Source organism: Dreissena polymorpha, chromosome 7 (genome assembly GCF_020536995.1).
Source record: "Dreissena polymorpha isolate Duluth1 chromosome 7, UMN_Dpol_1.0, whole genome shotgun sequence".
Classification (NCBI taxonomy): domain Eukaryota; kingdom Metazoa; phylum Mollusca; class Bivalvia; order Myida; family Dreissenidae; genus Dreissena; species Dreissena polymorpha.
In genome coordinates, this window is record NC_068361.1 from 43622441 (window position 1) to 43640014 (window position 17574).

General features: G+C 34.8%; 2 protein-coding genes across 3 annotated transcripts in view; one reads left to right on the forward strand and one right to left on the reverse strand.

Moving 5' to 3' along the window:
• Positions 1 to 6968, reverse strand: part of LOC127837461 (deleted in malignant brain tumors 1 protein-like) — an 87499-nt gene extending 80531 nt beyond the window's left edge. For both annotated transcript variants that reach the window (XM_052364589.1, XM_052364588.1), the window contains exons 1-2: positions 6597 to 6968; positions 1619 to 1763 (exon numbers count right to left, since the gene is read on the reverse strand). In XM_052364589.1, coding sequence (XP_052220549.1) covers positions 1619 to 1763; positions 6597 to 6681 — 230 coding nt within the window. In that variant the 5' untranslated portion in view covers positions 6682 to 6968. The remainder of the gene's footprint in view (positions 1 to 1618; positions 1764 to 6596) is intronic.
• Positions 6969 to 9322: 2354 nt separating this feature from the next.
• On the forward strand, positions 9323 to 16526 carry LOC127839671 (coiled-coil domain-containing protein 180-like). The gene is made up of 8 exons (XM_052368054.1): positions 9323 to 9352; positions 9591 to 9735; positions 11585 to 11687; positions 12088 to 12181; positions 14303 to 14391; positions 15026 to 15138; positions 15669 to 15706; positions 16412 to 16526. The coding sequence occupies exons 2-8, from the start codon at positions 9667 to 9669 to the stop codon at positions 16524 to 16526; spliced, it is 621 nt and encodes a 206-aa protein (XP_052224014.1). The 5' UTR covers positions 9323 to 9352; positions 9591 to 9666.
• Positions 16527 to 17574: the final 1048 nt, after the last annotated feature.

Below are 17574 nucleotides of genomic sequence, written 5' to 3' on the forward strand. Positions count from 1 at the left end.
TACGTTAACTGTCACCAAAATGTCGCACAATTGGAAAAGTTACCGTAAAAAAAAAAAGAAAAAGAAAAGAGTGAATAACACTCTTCTAACATCTTTCTTTAAAAAACCTATGTGTAGTGACTAGGTGGTAAGTCCACTGCAGCAGTCAGTTACTGTTGTACAGTCTGATACTGTCACAGCCAGTCCCTGTCAAAATGATCTCAGTCTGTCACAGCCAACCACAGTCAGTCCCTGTCAAGATGATCTCAGTCTGTCACAGTCAGCCATAGTCAGTCCCTGTCAAGATGATCTCAGCCTGTCACAGTCAGCCATAGTCAGTCCCTGTCAAGATCTCAGTCTGTCACAGTCAGCCATAGTCAGTCCCTGTCAAGATCTCAGTCTGTCACAGTCAGCCATAGTCAGTCCCTGTCAAGATCTCAGTCTGTCACAGTCAGCCATATATCTGGAAAACATCGTCTTAGTTTTTTTTTTAATAATCTGCAAAGAATGGTAAAAGATCTACAGGAGAACTAAGGTTAAAAACAGAAGTAAGGGGTCTAGAGTAAATGAGAATCCAATCGACTGACATAGGTCAGTAGGTTCGGGCTCGACTGTATATAGGTAGGTAGACAGTTCAATAGCCTGATAGCCCTGGGAAAGAAGGAGTTTAGGTGGTAATTTGTTCTGGAATGTGGGATTAGGTCATTTAGGTTTCTGGTGGGAATAAGATGGTGACGATCCACTGTAACTAACTCATTTCTCATTTTTATAAAACATTACAAGAGTGGCCTGGCGTCTTCTATGTTCTAGGGTTTTCCAATTTAGGACTGAAATCATATCGGAAACCCTACTGGCCTGGTGTAACTGTAGTCGTTATATATGTAAACAGACTGCAGATCTCTGGATCATTTCAATTTTGTATATACGGTATTTCTGCCAGGGGTCCCACACTGTGGAACAGTATTCAACTTGGGGGCGGACATATGTTTTGTAAGCAGCTTCTTTGACCTTTTTATTGTCAGTTTTGACATTCCTTTTAATGAAACGGAGAGTATTTTGGCCTTTGAGGAAATGTTGTTTATATGAGGGGCCCAATTGAGATTTTGACCTTAAAGGTGACTCATAAATATTTGGACTGTTCAGTTGACCTGAGTTCTATGTTAGGTTACCTATAGGGGAATATGACAGGCTGTCATTTTTTATGCATTCTTAGGATCTCACACTTGTCGGGGTTGAATTCCATAGACCATTCCCGCTCCCATAACTCTAAAAGGTGAAGATCCAGCTGTAAACTTTCTGCGGAAGATAAGGATTTGATGGTAAGATAAACGACAGTATCATGAGCAAAGAGGCAAGCCCTACTTTTGATGCTATCTGGTAGATCATTAATGTAAGCGAGGTCCACTTATTCCCCTCAGTACACTGCAACAAAAATTGTCAAAGATGACAGTAGTCTAGTGATAAGGCTATGCAGTCTGGGGGTGCCTGGACTCTCATCAGCCCAGAAAGACGCCATTCTTGACGCGATGCAAAAATTTCCCAATGGTATGGGTACCGTACCTGTACCCAATTGGGTGAATAAAATCACCGGCTCAGGTGATCAAAACAAATATATAAACTCCATAATAATGGAACAAACCCTGTGTATCCTAGCATGCGACAAACCACTGCTGCTGCATTACTGTCAAAGTTATCATCACAGACAGTACCCCACGTGTTGTTGTGAAAAACCTCAAGACGTCCCTGACTTGATCTAGCACCATTTACAAGCCGAATAGTCTGGGCTGAAACAAAATAAAAAGTATATCCATGATGGATTTTATTCTGCAAATTTATTTTAACTCTTAAATCTGTTTTTCTCTTAAAAATGTTTCGACGTGATCATTATTTCACCAAATGCAGGCCAAAAATAAACATAAAACTCATTTGCATTTTTGTGTCATTTGTAAGTTGTTTTCTTCTTAACCAAGGATTAAGCATGTTGCTATTGAAAATCATAATATGCTTACATACATACATACATACATACATACATATATATCCGGTTAGGTTAGTTCTGGCTACCATAACTTTAAATGTCGCTTTTTATGATTTTTGACTGGTGCGACTTTCAATATTATATTAACTGTACGCTGAAGTTAAAATACGGTAAGGTATACATTGTGAAACTGCTTTGCTTATGGAAGTAGCAGCGCCCTCACACTACTTTGGGGGAAGGGGTCCGCAGCCCTTAGGAGGGGGAATTTTCGCGGCGTTTCCCTTTTTGGGGGATTTTTTTTACTTACTCTCTCATTATTACATGTGTACATGTTTGCACTAAATTCATTGCATTTTTCATAATTAAGTATGTTTGAAAAGATTAAATTGAAATAGAATTGAGATATAATAATCATGAGATAAGACACATCTTTCTACTAAAAAAATATATATTTTTTTTTAGGGGGAATTTTCCCCCCAAAAAAGGGAAAAAAGTATACTTTTCAGGTGGGGGACTGCCACTGAAATTCGGCGGCAGATTTGATAGATTGAGGGCCCTGAATAGGCATTAATTGTTAAGACGAAGTGTAAACTCAAACCCATAAAAAAGCGCTACGTTTTATTATTCAGTTTAAAGATAAACAGTTTAAAGTTTCTATCCACAAAAATTGCCACTTTCACTACATGGGAGACATTCTGCATAAACGGCCATTTTGTCCTATCTATCTATTTATACTGCCAAGCGCCCTTTAGAGCATTATAGGCAGAGGGACATTATCGAGTCCGTTTCCTGGGAAGAACAAGTACTAGGTGTCTATGGAGGAGATAATGAGAATGCTCCCCGAGTGGGTAGTGAACCCACGAACTCCCGATCGCTAGGCGGACACCTCATCCACTTCACCACCGCGATGTCCTGTGCGTGAACATTTATTAAGTCCCCTGATGGGGACACAAACTTCTGAAATAACTAGACAATTATTACCTATAATTGTAGATGAAATAATTCAACTCTCAGTTTTATAACCCAAAGGGTTGCAGAGCCGCCATAGCAAAACTCATCAAAGGCTCTGGACTACCTATAGCGATAACTGGAGCAAACCACACCTCAACATTTTATTCAAACTTTGTGAAACGTCATGATCAGGTAAACGAGGGCCCTATAGATCAATGGGTAAAACATTGATTTGTTTTAATTACTGTAATAAGTGTTGGCAAAGAAATTGTATTGTAAATTTAAACATTACCGAAATAGGAAACATATCAAGTCGTATTGCCATTTCTAGTGACACATGGCGGGAAATTTTAAAACCCTACAGTTATCAAATGTAGGCTACAACACACCAAGTATTTTCAATATCTATCTATATAATTATACTGTCTAACTCCCCTTTCGGGTATTATCGACAGGTGTATCAATGGGGAGGCGGAAAACTACAACGGGCGAGGCATGGTCAGGGGTGATAACCCCAAAAAAGGGTTAGGGTAAGAGTTAGGGGTCGGGTTAGGGTGAGGGTTGGGTTTAGGCTAACCCAAACCCTAACCCGACCCCTAACACTAACCCTTACCCTAACCCCTACCCCCCCCCCCCCTTGCGCAATACCATACCATGCCTCGCCCGTTGTAGTGTTCCGCCTCCCGTATCAATGTGAGCGCGACTGGTTTCCGATCGTCGAAAGAGAAGTTAAACGGCGAAGCATGCTTAGTCATACCCCGTCGTAGGCGACAATACAACATCCACTTTTGAAAAACGAATTAGATCAGTAACGTGAATCGTATTTTAAACGAGAAATTGATAAGATGCAATGCACGACAGACCGCGTTTTAAGATTATTAATGTTACTTAATAGGATTATGCTATCATGAAAGACGATTCGATGAAAACTTCTTAGTTAACTTATGAAGGAATATCATGTTTTATTAATTGAAAAATAATGCATCGCTTTGTTCCGATTGTGTTTTAGTTTCTCCTACTTGTCATCATTTCAAACAGTCTCGTTCGACAAACTCGAGACCTTTCAAATCAATAAAGTCTGATACGACATGTATTCTTTTAAATGTCAGCCACTATAACTAAAAATATGGTATGGGTATTTTTCTGTGAATTTTCCTATATTACTCAATGTTTTCAAAAGTAAGACTGTCTTTGTCGAGTGAACAGAGTTTTAGTGAAATTTGATCGTTCTCTTTTTTAGTTAGTGTTAACATGTAGGAATGTTGAATAACACGACACATTCATTTCAAGATAATGTTCGACATGTTTAGTCCGACATTAAGGGTATCTATGGTATGTATATTCAGACGATAAACGATGATACATATGCGCTTACTTTCATTACGAAATAATGATAGGTGCAAAGCACTTTTAAGAGCAAACATACCGCACATATACACACGAGCAAACGACCACTGATAAACAGGATAAAGAGAGATACGGTTAACGTAACCATCTAATATGGTTAACATATGAGATAGCAATCTTCAATTGCAATAATTTTTTAACATATATATAAAATTTTCTATAATTCTTTTTTAAAATGATGTATATTATTTTTACAATATTCGTGTGTATCTGTATCCATTAGAAAAAAATAGAAGTAGAAATGGTCTGAACGGTTGTGCATGTTAAATACATCTAAGGGTATCGGTCAAAAGGCATTATTTCTCCATCCTTGGTGCTTTATACAATGACGCAATAAAAAAAGAAGATACATTTTCCCTTAGAATAGTCATCAAAAGAATAAGTTTGAAATCAGAATCGAAAATATATTGTTTCATGATGGTTGAACAAATAAAATTCATTTCAGCGTAAATAGCAATACGTGTTGTCGTATTGCTCTCCCGTCGCTCACTGACTAAATGTCGCGTAACTAGGCTACAGGATTTCTCAAAAACATTGTTATCAAGGTATGTCTGATGTAAAATATATATTTATGTTTTGCTCTTTGGTGAATGTTACATATTTATGACGGCTCATTTTCTTAAAGTTTAAGTAATTGCTACTTAAATAATACAATTTTCCCGAATGTCAGAAATGCGTTCGTAAATTATTCATGTTATTATATTAGAGAAAATTAAAAGTGATCGTTTGTATATTTAAGGTCATCCCTCGCGAATAAGGAGTTCTTACTTACGAGTCCTCTGTACAGACGATATATTTTTAGTGTCTTTTTTCAGCTACAAATGAATACGTATGCTAAACAACAAAAAACAATAATCAACTCACTCTACGTTTCTGATCAAAATATCATCATGCTCCTTTAATTATCAGATTATGTTCGAACACACTTCATTTATCAAAAACATTTTTAAACGGACTTATTCCCTGATTAGGGCATTTTAGTGTGTCAGTAAATGCCTTAATTTTCTGTTCGAAATTATCGAAACTGTAGAGCAACATTAAATTAAACAGATTTTAATTTAAGGACGAAAATAAGGACAACATTAAGCACGGCCGGTACTCGAACCAGAATTATCCGTTTAAAATGTTACCGTCTTAACCACTCGGCCATCCAGACAGCTATATAGCCAATGCATTTGATACTTTAAAAATACGATATGTGTTGTGTATCAAGTAAACGAAAAACAACAGAAACAGTCAAAATTATTCAATCGTTCCGCGTTTGTAACGCAATATAATGGAATCAATGTCACATGATTCTTATTCAGAAACAAAACTGTATTTACATTATGAGTCTACGTAATTAGTGTTATTTAGACCCAAATATACAGTTTTCTTTTATTTGTTGAATTTGTTCGCTATTCAGACTACATGTCAGGTCGTGTACTTTGAATTACTGACCCAACAATAAATTATTTATATATTGTATGCCTAGAAATGTAATGGTAAAACTTTTATAGTATGAAGAAACACAGGTTCCCTTAAACGTTTGGATTTGTAAATAGAATGGTCCTCACGTTTGAAATACATGACCATACAATACAATTCAGATGAGTAATTAAGAGACTGATCAATTGTTAAATTTTTTACATATATCACATATGATACTCATTATAACACACAATATACATACTGTTTATCACGCAAGTATTTTGTTAAGTCTGCATTATATGTTCATTGTACACAATGCAATTCATAACTTAGACCACCTTTCTTCTGTTCAATATTTTATTGAGTAAAGACTTATTTAGTATGTATTTTAGTATGTATGTGCAAGTGTATATTTTTAAATTAAATTTCTTGATATATAAAACTATACGCATGGAATACACTGTATGTTACATGCTTGTAATAGCGTGCGGAGAAAATATAATTGTGCATACAAAAATAATATGTGTAAACAAGTTAGAAAACTGTCATGTCGACAATTTCGGAAGTAGGGAGTAAGCCCCTCACGGGGCGCTAAATATAAAACAGATGAATTAATATATGGTCAAAATATTCGAATGGGTTATATTTTTACCAAAAACATTAGTGAGTTATAATCTTTTTGCAAAATACTTGAACGATTATGACAACCGCAGAAGCAGTGAGACGATGTGAGTGATGATGACGACAATTATGAAGACGACGAAAAGGTCGTGGATGATGTTGTTGCAGCTGATGTTGATGATACTGTTTGTGATGTTGTTGGTATAGAATAACTCCGGATGGTAATACAAAACACAAACTTCTTACTTACCGGTCGATGTCGATATTGTAGTGAAGCTTACAAGAAAACACAAACAGACGCCTAAAGATGGACGAAATTCTGTAAAAGTCCACATTATGCACGAACGATTTGGGTCAACACCCCCGCCAGTTCAGATCTATATGTTGCCCGGAAATACACTCCCTTAAACAATATTAATTAGATCTAAATGCTTGAAAAAGTACAATGGTGAACACAGTGTTTTCACATATAAATTAAATCGTTTTGTCTTTTCTGCGAACACGCGATCTCCGTTCTATTTGTTGTCATTAATTTTGACTTTACATAAGAAATTTCATAGAACAAAAACGGAGTGAACGAGTTCAAACCCCGTGACCACCAAGTTCAGTAGATATTGCCAGTCGTTGGTGACAGGTACTTGTTATCTCGTGTTCATGGGTATAAGGTTCGAACTATATCTGATATGCTCAGTATATCTATGCAACTCTCCGTTTTCCGTATTATCTAAACTATTATCTCCCGATACAGTTGTACAATATCGCATCTAGCTACGGTTTTGATATCTACAGTGTCGAAATGTATCGTTGGTTTATAGCATTTAGAATGCAGATTTATATCTTAATATGAAGTGGTTGTTTATTTCTATTGTTTTTGTTTCGGTAATAAACACCGTAATTATGTCGAAATACAACATCGGGCAGAAACTCGGCCGTCTATTTTCAGACTCGAACATACGCTCATCAAGACATTAGTTCACACATCAATGACAAGTTTTGTGAATAATATTTGCGTGGGATTTTATCGGGAACAAATATCTTAAAAGGAAAATATAATACAGCAAACACTGTAAATTCAGAAATCTTATCGGCAGAGAATTTCGTTGTATTATCAATTACCTATAATTCAGAACACCAACTTAATTAATACATACATAATTAACAAACCAAGCGCCCGTCTTAATCGATTTTAATAAACTTATTCAGATAGAAAATGAACACATGAATGCCAAAATGTGACGTGCACGACACATACTACACACATACTTTTACTGTACATGTGTCGAGCGTGTGGGAAATATATTAAAACGAATTTGAGGTTTTAAAATTATCCCATAATGCTTTCTGAGATATTCGTAATAATCTTTTGCAACAACCGGCTTAAGACTGTCCAAAACACTAGAGAAAAATATAGCAAAGATCCACAAATACGCATGTTTCTTGATAGATCTTTGTGTAGGGGGCTGGTTGCCAGGTCAATTATGTACCCCAACGTTCGTCCAGACTACGGGTTACTTGATGTGGTGGTGACCCACCGACTAGCTACTATTTATAATTGCACGATTTTTGTCTTATACATTTAAATTTTATCATGTCCGCATTGTATTTGTGCTTATAGTCATTTATGTAAAAGTAGATGTTATTATATTCGTTTGCTGCGACAGCGCATTTCTTTTTTATTCTGGCCGTTCCGCCTACGAATAGGTAAATGAAGGCGTTGTTCAAACCTGACGTCACCAGTCACGCGCTTTTAAGTAAGACCTTGTTATTAACACGTATACTTGTATCATGGTAAACAATGTGAAGCTAATTTGGTAGTCGTTTTTTAAATTTTCAAAGTATTTCGAAGTATTTTTTGTTTATTACCGTTATACATCGGTTCACATTCAGAAACCACTATGTCGAGTTCTGATACGTTTACCTGAGATGGCGTAAATATGAGTTGTTTAATATCTTCGTAACACAATAACAAAAATTGTTTAGGTACCGATAAAAACGAGTATGTGAATAATAATTTGATTGCAAACATGTTTAAAGCTTTGTAAAATTTAAACAAGAAAACTTCATCTTCAGATCTTCTCTTTGTATTGCAAACTTATAAATGTGTATTTCATCGTATTGCAAACTTAAAAAAGTATATGTATGTGTTTGTGGTTATTGTATATACGTCTTTTTTATCAAACTCACCTCTACAATTATGATGTGAGTTTAATACAATATATGTAAAGCGTGAAATGAATAATTGCATGTCACATAAAACGTCATCTAAAATTTACACTTATTTAGAAAAAATGTAAATATTTTATTCAACCAAGAAATGTGTGAAGGCTAGCACAGCATGCAGTGTCCATGCTTCACATTTCTATAATTGTGTTAATACCTGAAATTCTAAATAGACTTACATTTCTGACATCCACTGACGACTCAGAATATCAAATGGGGAAGATGTTAATTCTTCAATCTACATATTCATATTCAGTACATATTAATATGTAATACGACATTCGTTCGATACGTTGATTTGTTCAAAGACTTTATTTGGTAGAATCCATGTACTCGTATGGGATAGTGTTCACAACCCCAAAATTGTTAATTTACCGATTTTTTATCTATAACCTGGTAAATTATTTCGCTGTGAGTTCATATATGTTATTTGAGATTGATATCTATTTCTGTCAGATTCAGATGATCAGATGGTCCGTGAATGCCAGGTTTCGATGACAAAAAGCTTATGAATGTATATCATGTTTAGTCAAAATAAATTGAATGAGTTGGTTGTTAAGTCAATAATTATTACCCTGTCAAATCAGGCCTTCATCACTCTAGATCAGAAGACGATTTATTGCAAAAACATAAATTACGAAGGTTCCGGAGATACATGTATCAATATTTTTGCCTTCGTATGACTTTGTTGAAATTGTGTGTAACCTGCAATCGTTACTGTTCGTCGTAGGTTTTAACCAACGGGCACTTGTTGTTGTGGAAACGAGTCAAAATGGCGATTTACATGTAAAATTACAAACGTAAATGGAAGTAAACGGCTCTTAAAATGTAAACTATCTGTGGAATGACAACTATTGAAAATTTAAGTCTCATAAACGTTTAATCGTTAATTCACTGTATTTATGATTTACCAAATGCGTTACATTTTTTGTCAATTAGAATGCTAGTGCAATAATTTAAAAAAAAATTCGATGACTTTATCATAGTTATTCATTTGCTTAACATTTGCGCTGGTTTCTTTCAGTGATGTTCAACTCACCGTAAAGCTCTCAAGTTTTATACTGTTAATGTTTGAAGTGTGAGACGTGAACATTCTCACAATGGCTGAAACAAAATCAATGAGAGTTGTCCCAAGTGGCAAGATTTACCGACAGATGTTTGAAGCACAGGTAATATTTTACTTAAATTTCAAACTTAAATATTATCCTCAGATTACTGTGTATCTAGCAGTTAAGGTAAGAAGTAAAAGAATTTTAGAATTCATGCAAACAATGCAGCAATAAATGATTTACCTTCAAAGCTTTATTTAATTCCTGTTAAATCCATGTAAAAATTTAAAGCGTGTTTAACCATGTAAACCCAATAGTTTCATACACACTTGCAATTATATCCACTACACAAGTTGTTTACCTGGTATCTAGATGACACATCTGGAAAGAGATGTGTCAAGATCGCGGTGGTGTAGTGGATGAGGTGTCCGCCTAGCGATCGGGAGTTTGTGGGTTTGCTCCGTACTCTGGGAGCGTTCTCATTATCTCCTTCATAAACACCAAGTACTGGTTCTTCTCAGGAAACGGACTCGATAATGTCCCTCTGCCTATAATACCCTAAAGAGCGGTTGGCAGTAATCAGAGATAGATTGATAGAGATAGCACACAATTGTAATATGCATAACACCAACTAAAATTAAAAATTTGATTCACTAAACTTTAAAAAAATTTGATATGATAAATGTTCAATCAGAACAGGGGTATTCCCACTGAGGCACTGCTCTTATGGTAAAATCTACAATGATTTCATGCAACTGTTTCTGAAAATCAAGAGAATGTGAAAGTACTTTCTTTTAAGTGTTGTGTTACCACTACAGTAATGCAGGCATCAGCTTCTTTTTGCAATTTATGTGGAAATTTAATGAAGAGGAACAATGAAATGAATGGAATATGGATACATTTTGTTTATTTTAGTTGAAGATTTTGAAACGCAATTATGCCTGATTTTCCTCATATTTGGTTGTACTTGTGTTTATTAGCTCGACTGTTTTCGGAGAAAAGCCGAGGTATTGTCAGCTAGCTGTCCGCGTCGTGCTAAAACCTTTACATTTTGTTAAGGTTTTGAACATTGGCTCTTAAATCAATGTGCTTCAACTTACAACTTTGAAACTTCACATGTAGCTGCACCTTGATGAGTTCTACATGCCACTAGGTCAAAGGTCATGGTCACTGTGACCTCTAAAAAATAAATAAATTCTGACAAGCTTTCATTTATTAAAAACTGCACCCGCAGCCGTGCGTAGAACCCGTTATGCGGTGCTCTTGTTTTCAAGCGTAATAAAGTGAAATAAAATACTCGGAGAAATTGTGTGTGATATTATCACTAGAGCTGTGTTCTTAATGTAAACAAGATGATCAATATCAGGAGATGCTTAATATCAGGGAATTGTACAATATAATATGTTTTTGATGACATTATATTTCTAACAACAACATAAAACAGAAAATTATTTAAACCCATGTCCATCAAAAATAATTCAGTGCATTCTAAAATGGCATCAGTTATAATAAAAAGTTAAGTTTTTTCACTTGTTTGTTTTAAATATACATTTAATCATGCATATTTGAAACTTGTTTGATGCAAATATTATGTTTATTTTACAGTATGCTTGATATAAACATAGTATACCCACCTAATTTACTTTAAAAATATATTTATTAAGTGGCACAATCAAATAATTAATGCTGCACTGTAACTTGGGATGCTTTTCCATCACGAGTATACCTGGGCATTTTTTTTGCTTGATTTTAGTATATAATTTGTGCTGTTATTAGCATTGAATTTTAGATGGTGGAATTTTCCATTTTCAGAAAACAGGGATAATCATGATTTTTTTAAGCACATTTCCAAAATCTGTACTTGCAAAGTCTGTAATTTATCTGTATTAACTGATACACATTTATGACTTTGCAGTACTTTCATTTTTACTTACTCTACCATATTTCAATCTCATTCTTTTAATTATAGGTTCAACTAAATCGTAGCCTGACAAAGATCCAGCGAGATTCCACCACTGTTACAAAGTCCTCCCAGCTGGGTGCAAGTGTTCCGGTTGTTCATCTGACAAAGGGTATGATCCTACAGTTCATTTCTGATGCCATGTAGAAATTGGAAACCATAATACTGATTTGGAAAATTGAATTATGAAAATAAAAGATATACATATTTAGGAAAAGATCTACGATCATGAATTGTACAGGACGCTGCTAAATAGCGGCATGGTTGAAACTGGGCAACTCATGGAACATTTTCTTATACATTGCTACAGCAAATAGAAGTAATTTCTTAGTCTTATTCTTGCAATTAAGGTATTAAAGCAGTCTTTATTTATCATTTACTAAAAAAATTAATTTATAAGATATTACACTTTCTGTGTTTGTCTTCCTTTTTCTTTTATGTCTGTGGCAAGTAAAGTGAATATTAAAGCCAATCAGCTATAAATAAGGTATAAATGTAAGTGAAAATTTCAGATGACATTGAACATGGGCTCCTGGATGAAAGGCAGCGTACCTGGGCTGATGGCTTCCCAAATGATCCCTTCACTGAGAACCCTGTGGCCTACAAGTAAGTGCCAGTCAGACAATGCGCAATCTGTCAGACAATCAGATTTATGTGTTATAAATAATGCTGGTAGCATGCATGGCTACCTGCATTTTAAAATTCATAAAACTGTGAAGATGCGTATTTATTCAACCAGATTACATAAGAATGTACTGAATATTGTCAACAAATTTTTTAAATATAGTTGGGATACATCACTGGAAGGGTGTGCGTGTTTAATCATCAAAGTGGTGTTTACCCTTAATAACTTTAGAAAAATATATTTTACGGAACTTCTTACAGTGGAACCCCTCTAAACCGGACAATCCCGGGACTGACAGGAAATTCCAGGTTAGAGAGGATTCCGGTTTAGAGAGTACATTGACTATTTTACTTTCAGAAAGTCAATTACATAGCCTAATGTGGAAAAAAACACTTTCAGCAAATTTGAATAGTTTATTTACATATATCAGCAATTTCAGCCACAACATAAATTAAACAGTGCACCCTGAAAAACAAACTATTTTATACATGCATGCAGTTGTTAAGTGAATTTACTTTCTTCGCACGATATCCTCGATCGTTGATTTTCCTACCCCATATTTCTCTGACAGTATCGTTACTGTAGGTTTAGGGAACATCTCTGACTCTTTTAATCAATTTGATTTCGTCTTGAAGAGACAATGACACGCGCATTCGCTTGAAAGGAGGTTCGAACATTTTTAGTCTTAGTTATCTTAATTAACAATTTCAATATCTACATCAATATCTTAATGCAACTGCTTCAATAACTCTACAAATCACCATTTTATATTACACTAAATTAGCAATTGTAATAAAATTAAATAGCATTAAGATTATTAAAATTTAGCACGGCTTCCTACATCAAAAACAAAACACACTAAAGAACTCTATGTTTGTTATCAGTAATTATAATCAGTTTTATCACCACCATTGATCGATATGTACATGTTTGTCACAGGACAAGTATTTTGTAATTGTTTTTGCGATTTTTACAGTTTGCAATTTTTTTGACCACCTTTATTAATTTCACGCGTCTTTAATCCGCTGTTCACAACTTTTTTTACACTAGGTCTAAGGTGCAATAAACCGGCCCTGAGCGGTTTAGAGAGGTCCAATTATGTATGGAATGACCCAATTTTGATCCAAAGAATGATCGGTATTCGGAATTGAAGGGATTCCGGTCTTGAGGAGATATTTTACGCATGGTTTTATAGGGGGAAAAATGGGACTGGACAATTTGTTCGGTTTAGAGAGGATTCCAGTATAGAGAGGATCCGGTTTTAGAGGGTTTCCACTGTATATTGACATCAAAATCTTTTTCTGCTGTATGTCGATTCTTTCTTCAGACTTGCTTATGGTATAGTGGTTAAAGGTCAGAGTTACTGAAAATACAGGAAAGGGTTTCTGGTCAATAATTGAACAGTAACTCAAGATAGTATAATGAAACATCAAACATCTGACTTGTCATCAAACTTAATACATAAATATCTTTTTTAGAATACATTAAGGATTACATATATGGTGGGTGGGTCATTAAAAAGTTTCCACCGGATCACATGGGTAAGCATTTATCTGTTTAATGACCTTATACATTATAATGAGACATCACATTTGCATAGGGTTTGGGGTTGGGTAGAGAGATTGCTAGGTTAGAGTTACTAAAAATAAATGTAAAATGAAAATGTAGATATTCAATTTCCATTAAATAACTAAAAATTATTTAAACTTTAACAAAATTCGAATTGATGGAAACTACATTTTTTTATTATTTTTATATGCATATCTGTTGACAGGGTGTATTGTGGGTGTACTTTGGCAGATGGATGGGCGGTTTGGCTGGCAGCTTATTTGTTTTTCTGGAAATGGTTTTTTTAACATAAAATGGGGGCCAAATTCAAAAGCCAGCTGAATCGCAAAAGGCTCTTTAGAGTTATTGCCCTTTATTTATGTAACAAATGTAGAATTTACCAAACGAATATGACATCTCATGGGGTCAATCTTTTTAGACGGGCATATTTTTTCGTCCATGACCTTGTCCTTGACAAAGAGATGTTTGTGCTTTTGTCCATGGCAATTGTATTCATGTGTGTACAAAAGTAATATTTCCTTATCCTTACACAGGCAGTATGCTGAGTACATTGGTTCCCAGATGAAGGAACCAGTAAGCTCCATTGAGGGCAGGGAAGTGAGAGGACTGCCTGATGTTGTTGGTATGTTCTGAATTTGACTTTTATGCTCCCAGATCGAATAATTGGGGGTATATTCTTTTTGGCCTGTTTGTCTGTCTGTCTGTCTGTCTGTCTGTCATTCTGTGGTTAAACTTTTGCAATAACTTTTGCAATATAGAAGATATTAACTTGGCATGCATGTGTATCTCATGGATCTGCACATTTTGAGTGGTGAAAGGTCAAGGTCATCCTTCAAGGTTTAAAGGAGAAATATATTGCTTCAAAGCGGCGCAGTAGGGGGCATTGTGTTTCTGACCAACACATTTCTTGTTTACCATGTTTGGGGAAAAGTAGCTTAGTACAATTGGAAAATTTACAGCATGAAGTAACTGTAATCATCAAATGTACAGTTTGGAATCAATGAATAACAATTAAACAATACATATGATTTTAATTTAACACTGAAAGTGTAATGAATACCTTATCAATTTATGCTGCGCCATGTTCATTATAATATTTGTGTGTCATTTTCTTTTAATAAAAGATGGAATTATATTACCTCCAAATTTAATTGCATTTTAAAATTATGCAGAGATGTTTCTATGAAGATTTTATATGGGCAAGTCACATGATGTATAATGGTATATACCACTGTTACTTGTTAATGTGATTACAGTGGCTGCCAAGGACAAGTCAAATATAATTGAGCGTTTTATAGCGGCCAGCCGTAAGGAGAGACATGAGTCTACCGTGGATGAGATGCAACAGGAGTTGAGTCTGATCAACGCTGTAAGCTGCTTAACCCGTAACCAATCGGATACACACTTTGAGACATTTTATGTCTCTTAGAAAAAGAAATACAATTCAAGACCTTTCTTACTAAAATTCAAGTAGTAAAGGCTTTCAATTTCTACCATAGGGTACTGATGAGCAGCAAACGGAATAAAACCTGAACAGACTGCAATGTACTTGCAGGCTGATCTGGTTTTATGCTCATTGTTTCATATATATTAGCCATTTTTCACTTTGCTTCTGAGTGGGAAATGATTTTAAACTTCAACTACACTGCTTGTTATTTACAATGAGACCATGGTGCTCAAATATTTAAGGCGTTCAGTTTAAAAGTCGAAACCCCACAGTATTTTTAGCTCGGCTGTCAACTTTGAAACTTCACATGTAGCTGCACCTTGATGAGTTCTACATGCCCACACCATTTTTGGGTCACTAGGTCAAAGGTCAAGGTCACTGTGACCTCTAAAAAAAACAACAACAAACTTTTCTTCTGACAAGCTTTCATTTATTCAAAACTGCACCCGCAGCTGATCGTTGGCACCCACTATGCAGTGCTCTTGCTTAAGTATTTAACCTAATCAAAAATCTTTGTAAGGGAAATCTTATTGCTCAAAATAATAAAAGTTTCTGATGAAATAATCATTATTTTCCTTCATTTGAACTTTTGCGATTTTAGCATGAATTAATTTTTTTATACAGCGGGCTTAATATCTGTAGGTGCAAGGCAATTTAAATAGTTTAATCATTGGCTTGCCTTTTGAACTTTAAATTATGGGAACAGTTCTTAGCTTGGTCAATGGTAAACTTTTTTCAAATATTCCAAACATACATTATACATTATATATCTGGTAAAAATTTAAGGACAAACTTATTGGAAATAATGTGCTGGTTATAGATAATTATTAACTGAAATCAATAACAGGGGCTGAGTGGCTGGCCCATGTAATTTGTCACCTTACAGGTTTCCATTTTCAAACCCCATAAATATTTTTTTCTTTGTATAATGTTTGTTTAGATTATACAAAATGCTGAAACTAGTGCAGTAATAATATTATGGAAGTCATATTCAGCAAGTAAAGGACAGCAAGTAAACGAGAAAATAAACAGTGTTGACCAAGAAATGTATATAAAATATGATGTTGTTTATAGATTATCATCAATCAAAAGCCATTAAACAACAATAAGTGTTTGTAATAATTGTTGTTTTTATATTTAAAATTGATTGCATTTTGAGTGCCTCTACTTGAAGCCTGTTTGTTACGTATTTCAGGAGATGGAGCCCCGCATTTTCTGAGGCCTGTTCTGGTCTCCTGCAAAGACTTGAGGAAGATGATAAGGAGATAGCAAGGAAACTTGCCCGCATAGAGACAGATAAGGTTGGTTGATAAGGAGATAGCAAGGAAACTTGCCTGCATAAGGACCGATAAGGTTGGTTGATAAGGAGATAGCAAGGAAACTTGCCCACATAGAGACAGATAAGGTTGGTTGTTAATAAAAATAACCATAAATTTTATAGAAGAGGGGGGGGGCATTTTTTTTTTTAATTAATAAATTACGATTGAAATGACCTTGATGTAAGTAAGAATGAAATTGCTCATAACCACTTCAAATTTAAAAATTATCACTAAATGGGTTTTTTTAAGTTTAAAAGAATCATTTTTGCATATCCTCTGAAAATACAGTCCACTCTTGTTATCTCGAAGTTGGCGGGAACAAGAAAAAATATCAAGATAACGAGAGTTCGAGGTATCCGATTAGGGGTTTTCAAATAAAAAATGAGACAAAAATTTACCTTGTTTAACATCTAAATACCTGCTCAGTGGTCTAACTAAAGCCGTCACCGTGTGGCATAATATTCTCTACTACCCTATATATTACCTAATATATACACGTTTTTACAAGGCATGATTAATTTTGCTATTTAAATGCTTAAAATGACGTTTTCAGTTTAACAGAATTGCATGAACACGTGCGGTTATAATTTTTCTAAACTGTCGAGTAAACATCTGGTAATGTTGCTATTTAAAGTTATGATGCAATTGATGTCCAATCAAGACAAGGGTTTTCATCTGAACATGCGTTAATCACGTTCCGGAATACTGAACTGTACATGTACATTTAGTAGTTTGAAATGCAAAGTTCAATTGATTTATAGTACAGCATCAATTAAAAATGAAAAGCTTTTTTGAGTCTTGTCTTTATTATCATGATAATGACTGTTGGAGTTCAATGATAGAACAACATTCTGCAAATTTCCAACGGTTTATATACGCAAAAATATAACTCATGCATTTTGAAATGTTGTTTGTAAAATCAAATAGTCTTTCGGCATACTGTGTATTAATTGCAGTTAATTGATGTTAAAGTGACAGTTAAAGTGACAGGCCTTACTCAAGTGTTAATGGCTAACGACATTACACACGTGTGATCAAT